This window comes from Saccostrea cucullata, unplaced genomic scaffold (genome assembly GCF_032062105.1).
Source record: "Saccostrea cucullata isolate Sc308-1 unplaced genomic scaffold, CSIRO_AGI_Scuc_v1 ctg206, whole genome shotgun sequence".
NCBI classification, from domain to species: domain Eukaryota; kingdom Metazoa; phylum Mollusca; class Bivalvia; order Ostreida; family Ostreidae; genus Saccostrea; species Saccostrea cuccullata.
Window position 1 is genome coordinate 90,934 of NW_026934771.1, and position 7,447 is coordinate 98,380.

The 7,447-nt window shown below is 32.5% G+C and overlaps 1 protein-coding gene across 1 annotated transcript; it reads left to right on the forward strand.

The window, feature by feature from the left end:
• Positions 1 to 5,408: 5,408 nt before the first annotated feature.
• Positions 5,409 to 7,435, forward strand: LOC134241321 (uncharacterized). Its single transcript, XM_062723385.1, has 2 exons — positions 5,409 to 5,524; positions 6,084 to 7,435. The coding sequence occupies exon 2, from the start codon at positions 6,105 to 6,107 to the stop codon at positions 6,975 to 6,977; it is 873 nt and encodes a 290-aa protein (XP_062579369.1). The 5' UTR covers positions 5,409 to 5,524; positions 6,084 to 6,104; the 3' UTR covers positions 6,978 to 7,435.
• Positions 7,436 to 7,447: the final 12 nt, after the last annotated feature.

Here is a 7,447-nt window from a genome sequence, read left to right on the forward strand (position 1 = left end):
CTCACTGAGATTACGATTTATGTAGTCAGGCAGTATATTAGTTAATATACCGACGTATGTCTGTGTTAATATACTGTTGTACGTAGACAGATAAATATATTCAGTCAATACAACAGGACATTGTCTAAGAGGCGTGACTGAGATACTTTTGGTGGAAGTAAAAAAAAATGCAATTCCTGAATTTTGAAAAAAAAAAAACTTACTTTATGAAATAACCTCACACATATTCCTGACAATATTTATGTTCCTGAGCATTTTTAGATTTTTGAGTGGTGTTATGATCAGAATTTTTTCGATGATTCATTAATTATAACTCGCTTACACGGATTATGTATCTATAAATACGGCAATAAAAATCTTGTTGAAGCCTTTGTTACGTTGAAAATTTTGTATGTCTCACTTTCCGCTTCTACCGGGGGTCATTAATGCATTGGAAAATTCTGTGCTTATTGCATGTATCATGACCTGTCACCGAACTTTGCATATATTGTGCATGTACATGTACGTTTAACCTATGTGTCATTTAAGATTGTCATTCGTGCAGAGAGAGAAAAAAAAAGAGAGTTGGGGAGAATGGGGGACTTAGCGAATTACCTTAAAGCCATTCCAGATTTCTTTCATTTTTCAAAAATAAATTATAAATGAAATTAATTCCTTTAAAACTCTGTTTTTTATTACTATATACAGTTTGTATTTTTTCAGGTTGTTTCTTTTCTTCATTTATTTCTCTCTTCTTTTTTTTTGGGGGGGGGGGGACTTTTGAAAGATATGTGAACGCTAGACGGAAAAAAAGTGGAATGGTTTAACTTGTGTTTTAGTTTCCATTGCCTTATCTGAGTTAAAAATCTAAGGTATGTGGATTAAAAGCTGAAAATTGTAGTTTTTAAAAAGTATTTGTAAAAGAAATTTAGGAATATAGCCATTTTAAAAGATATATACAGTGACTGCGGAGGATTGTTGATGTACTTAAATCTCTTTCTCATTCTTTGCGCCCCGCTTCCAAGAGTACACCAACATTTTCGCATTTCATCCTGAAGGATTTACACAAAAACTCAAAATTATTGAAAATATTAATTTAAGATTCCAAGTGTCTGGTTTCTCCTTGCCAAAGCTACTGGTGAAATATGTCAAACAAAAAAAATGTATTGAACAAAACTAGCGGGAAAATTTGGCAGTATTTGTATAATCTGGATTTACTCTTGAGTTTGCATATTTATTGTTTTCGAGATAACCGTTAAGGGTTCTTGAAAATTCATATTGGAACCGTGTGATGATGAAAGAGTTTTAGGCATTTAATCAAAGTCAAACTCGGTCTTATCTTCGATTGGCATGAGAATTTAAGAGTTTATTTCCCGAGGTGTTTGTACGATCAGTACTTTAATATTACTGAAAATTAGATTTCTATATGATTTGACCCCAAAACCAATTTTTCATCTTTTTTTTTTCTTTTATATAATAAAAATAAACTTCTGACAAAAAATAAGCTTTAGAATAACATAAGCCTTAAAAAGTGATACTAAATATATCTATAAAATGAATTACATTTTCCTATTTAATTTACAGATACTTTTAGGATGTCCGAAATGTTTCGATGGTAATTATCTCCTATTGCTAATGCCTAATCCAATATAATCTGTTCATGAGAATAATCATTTTTAAATATACATACAATTATAGCGTTTATTTTTCAAATTTACACATTATCTTTAGACTTAGTAATAACTTCAGATAGTAATTTTCAAGACTCATTGAAGATCAAATAAAAAACCGTTATCATCAAGACGTTCTAATGAAGATATTAACAGTTAACGCTTCTTCGCTCCAGAAGATTTTACTCGTAAATCCGGAAGCCCTCCTGCACGTTCGTGTGTAATAAATAAAGGACAAAGGCAAATAAACAAGATAGGAGCCCCTAGACAATATCTCGCCCCCAGTTTATTATGCTGGGCTGCTGTGTTTGTTTTATATACGTTTGGCGCTATCAGATTTCTGTCAGCAATGTTTAAGAATTATGGAAAACATTCCAGGACAATTAGTAAAAATACTTCATGCTTATTTATGACAAGAGTGGTATGTTCGAAAGTTTTTCTTCTTCATCGTTACCATTTACTAACAGTGTTTATATTGGATTGAAATGTCACTTTAATTTTTATTCAAAACAGGCATGGTACATTTATGGGCTTCGGGATGTATGCATTGTCTAGACATTTGATTTATTTAATCAGAAAACACAACCAGATACACTCTCACCCTCTTTCTCACACACACACACACTCTCTTTCAACACAGTTACTCAAAGGTGGGTCCAGGGCCGGGCATGCGCCCCCCCCCCCCCCCTCCCGTTAGAATTTTTTTTAAAATTTTGTTTGTACTATCTTAAAATCAAGGGGAAAACACCTCTTATTTGTTAGAATTCCGTCAGTTTTCCGGGGGCTTCTACGGACCCCGTCCCATCCAGGGGCGTAGCAACAGGGGGGGCCAGGGGGGGCCTGGCCCCCCCACTTTTTTTCCCAACCTTACCTATACTATGGGAAATGTTAATTGAAAACTTGGCTCCCCCCCCAGATTTAGTGATGTACCGAAAATGAAGTATTAGAAGTACTGAAAATAGTTGACACTGATAAAAAGTTAGCCTCTACCCCCCCCCCCCCCCCCCCCCCCCCCCAAAACTCTTTTTTTTCTTTGGGCAAATTTTCAATTTTTTTTTTTTTTTTTTTTTTTTTTTTTTTTTTTTTTTTTTGCTTGCCAACTTTTTCAGGTAAGTAAAAAAAAATTTCTCCGGTGGGCCCCCCCCCCCACTTTCAAAAACGATGCTACGCCACTGCCATCAGGGCTTTGCCATAGACACACTGGGGGGCTTGAATGCAGTCCCAAGAAAACCCTACATTCTAACCCCCCCCCCCCCCCCCATTATGGAATTCTTGGATCCGCCGCTGGACTTACTGTCACATACACAGTAAAATTTCTTACATTGGAATCTTTTCAAAAAAAACAATTTTTAATTGAATTTGCAACAGCAATTATTCCCTAAAACTTTGCTTGCTTGAGTCATTACAAATGTATTACAGATTAGAGATCTTAATGTATGAATGTGAATAAAATTAGGAAGAAATGTGTGCTTCTAAACTATATACTAGCGCATTAATATTTTTATTACCGAATTTATGTCTGGATTTATAGCACATTCTTTCTAAAATCTAATTGAAACACTTAAAATAAAGATGTTATACGTCTGATGTTGTGTACTGTATTGATATATGCATGTAGGTAAACCTTTTTATTCCTTATTTTAGAACAGTTTTTTTTTTTTTTTGAAAAGATAAGAAAACGTAAAATATGTTTACGTATTAGAATAACGACTCTTAAACACTGTACTCTTTGATATTACGCGTTATGATCATTTACAAGGGATTATGGTTTAGATCACATATCAGTTTCCATGCAACTGCCTTAGATCACCGAGAACAACGAGATGAACGGGGGGAAACTGCTGCATTTCATTTACAGAGTTTTGTATTGCATTTCCGAAATTTCTTGTTTTCATTTTAGACATTTATTTTTTCTTTTTTTTTTAATTTTATTTATTCAATAAAAATCTTCTTTTTTTGTCTTTTTACATTTTGCATCGAGATCAAAATATTGCAATTCAAGTTGTTTAAAAAGAATTTTAGGATTGTTTCATACATGCATGCAACAGGCACTTATTTCGGTAATAAATTTTTAACCCATAGTATATAATAGTTATTATTATACTATGGGTTAAAAATTTATTACCGAAACAAGTGCCTGTGATACATGCATTTCATGTAATAACGCATAATGGAATTATAAAATTTTTGATTTACAAATAACATTTTTCCAAAATAATTTTGCGTCAAGATTAACACAGGATGTAATATCGTAGCTGCAGATCTGTAGCGTTATGGTCAAAGACTAATACATAAAACCATAACGCTACAGATCTCATGGATCTGCAGCTAGTAATATCGTTAAATTTTGCGTCATTTAATTTTTGCTTTGAGAGCAGCGGAAAATGTAATACAACAAAATGAAATAACTTATCTTGTTTAACGCAAAACTTCATGAAACAAAATTAATTAATTTATTAATATTCAGATATGGGTTTACTTATTAAGTATTGTGTGAATAAAATTTGGTACTAAAAGAAGTTGCCCCCCCCCCCTTCCCCTTTTAGTATGTTCGAGTTTGGACAGTTGTCTTTGGGGGAGGGGGGGTTACCGGTTTTTTTTTTAAGGTAGGACAAAACACCCGTGGATTCTATTTTAACCCATTTCTTAAAAAAGGACTGGAGGAAAAAAGAATATTATTACTATATTGACAACAATGAATGATCCCTGAAAGAAAAATAATAAGTTTTGGCGTATTTGCATTATATTTTGTGAAAAAATCAGAGAATCCTATATATTGGTCACTTGGGAGCTTACATTTTGGAATATGTTTATGCTATCTAAGTGCAAAAATCAAGCATGTAACAGTCTGTTATAAAAAAACATTGCAACTTTTGTTCCATAAATAGAAGAGGGGTGATATTTGGATACATATATATAAGGAGTCTCTTTTCTTTATATACTACAAAGGTCAAGGTCATATCAAGAGGTCAAAGGTCAAATATTGTGACATCATCTACTGAATCTTTTAGTTTTTTTGTCATTGAATTTTTTTTAATCGTCAAAATATCTGAAACCACCGGTTCAATTTTATTTATTTTTACACATTTTATTCTAGGACCCATTTGAATCATTCTGTTGATTTTTTGTAAAAATTGAATTATACGTTTTCTCTTCAGAAAACTTTAACTGTCGGATATTTACATGTGAATTTTCAGTTTCTGACACATGGTTTGTTCTATTTTACTTATATTTTACCCAAATTTACCAGTATCAATGTGACTTACTGATTTAAAGTAACAAAAAGGTTATCTTTATTAAAAGTATTACACAAATTTGCAATAGATCATTAGAAAATTCTAAAATAAGGCTCATTCCCAAGTCGTATGTCTGATTTCACAATCTTCTTATAGGGGTCTGAAAAGCCATATTTCAGACTATGTGGGCAAACAATGTGCGGTTGAATTTCTTTCATATCATATATAAAGAGAGATTTTGTATCCAAGAACAAAATATCAAAGTTTCAGAAAAATTGAATTTGAGGAAAAATTTGACCTATCTATTTGGTCCTACCTTAAGTGGACCCCTTCTTTTTTAAACGATGCTACTCCAAAATAATATTAAAGGGTAATGGAAATGGATCGGTTTTCTTTTATATGTTAAAGATAACGGTAAAATACATTTAAGGAAAATTTGAGAAAAATGACTGGAATTCAATCATGGAACGAGTTGTTTAATGTTAAAGAATGTAACGCTGTCTCTGATTGGTTAATAATTTTATTTGCATAAATATGGTGGATAATGTTTTGATAAAATATTTTGTTCATTAATTTGCGAGATTTTTATTGAAAATTAATGTCTTGTATCTATCCATAAGAATGACTTTGTATAAAACAGTAAGTATATTTATTTTACGCATTATTTTAAGAACATTTCAGTGCGCGTGTGAATCAAACAGGTCTTGTTCGCAGCTGAAATTGTTAACAGATGGTAACAAAATTGTAAACAATGAAACACCGTCAACATTCTGACAGCCCCTAGAGTAAAGATTAAGCTGTTAATTCAATGTCTTTTGAATAAATTGGAGTTCATATAGCTGCTTCATGGATAACTACAAGGGAATTTAAATACAATATGTATTTTTTCATCAATACCAAATGTTATCACGGTTATAAAGTCTGCCGTTTGAAAAAAAAAAAACAAACATAACTTATGGCATAAGCCCTTGCAAAAGTTTTATCAAAAACAATTTTGTAAAACTTGAATATTTTATCGACTATATGATATGTATGTATTCCTTCATTTTTTGGATTGTTAAGTTTAGAATGATTTTTAAAAATGGTAGAAATGAATGTACAGTGTAGATGGTACTTCCATATGGCCCAAGTTATATATGGTAGGCCCATATGGTACAAGTGTGTAAAAATTGCCACTGTATTGATTTTTGTTTTGCAGTCAATTTAATGTAGTGGGGGAATGGATTCAAGAACTCATCCATCAAAGAGAAAAGAACCATCAACACAAGTTCTTCAAGAAGGAGAACAGGTCTTAGATGAATCTACTGTTTGCAAAAGGGCACGGTTTTCGGCATCTGTTGATGATGCATTCCAAAGTGATCAAATTCAGAATACACCAAGCTGTAGCAATGTTGAACATTATTTGACAGAAAGGGTGATCAATCATGACAGAAATGTGGATTCGAGTGATATTGAAAGTGACGATTCTGCAGATACAAGTGTAGAAAGTTTAAATGGAAATCAGGTACTCCTATTTGCAGACATCGACATCAGCACCAATTTTAATAGGAACCCCCGCAGAAGCATAGAAAATGATATATTTGACACACCGTCTTCTCTGCGTCATGCTACTGGACAAAATGCCACTGCAGTTCCCCAAAGAACTCTAAATAGAGACAGGAATACTTATAATTTACAGAAATGGCAGAGTAAACACATTGCGAAATCAATCGTTGACAATGCCATTAACATGACTTTAGAAGAAATGGGAGTGTCCCCGGAAACAGAGGCAGAGACATTTAAAAGAGAAAAAACAGAAATTGAGACATTTGGAATCTCTCATGCTATCCAGTCACAGGGACTTTCACCACAAACAGAGAATCCTTTAATCCCTTCCTCTTCCAGTGCAGGCTTTTCAAGCCTGGGAGAGGGGACAGTCTCTAGATCTGATAGACAGTTTTCATCTGATCCACAGCCAATTGTTTTTCAAGTGAACGAAAGAGAGTCAACATTGGAAGATTCGGCTCTTCAAAATGCTGATCAGAGCAGTCTTATTAATCAGGCCGTTACTATGGCAATTTGCTCACAAGGTCTCGTAATGAAAAACAGTTAGGGAAAATTTTCTTCTTTTTATTGGCTTGTTGTTGTTTTCTTTCAATATTTTTTTTATATCTTATAAGTAAGAAAATTTGTTTTGATATTCATTTGTTTAATTTTTTTCCTGCCAACAAAATGCAATTTACATAAAACATATTTGATCAAAATCAAAACAAAACAAATAAAAAGAATAAATTATTGTCTTACATTTAATTGGGAAAAAATAAATTAGTATCTTTCTGCATGTTCTAGAAACAGGAAGGATACATGCAATTTTCTTTTAAATGGCTGTTGTACAGCTAATAACTTTAAAAAACAATCAAGTACCACAAAACACACTTTATGTTTGTACTTGCATGTATTTATTATACAATTAAAATGAACACCAAAACATTTTGTCTAATGACATGATGTTTTAAAGTTGTAACAATGGATTAAATCCACCATTCTTTGATGAATGAAACTGTTTCTGTATTCTTGTTCTCT

Excerpts from the sequence above, each read along its gene's own strand:
- LOC134241321 (XM_062723385.1), top strand. The coding sequence starts at position 6,105 with ATGGATTCAAGAACTCATCCATCAAAGAGAAAAGAACCATCAACACAA.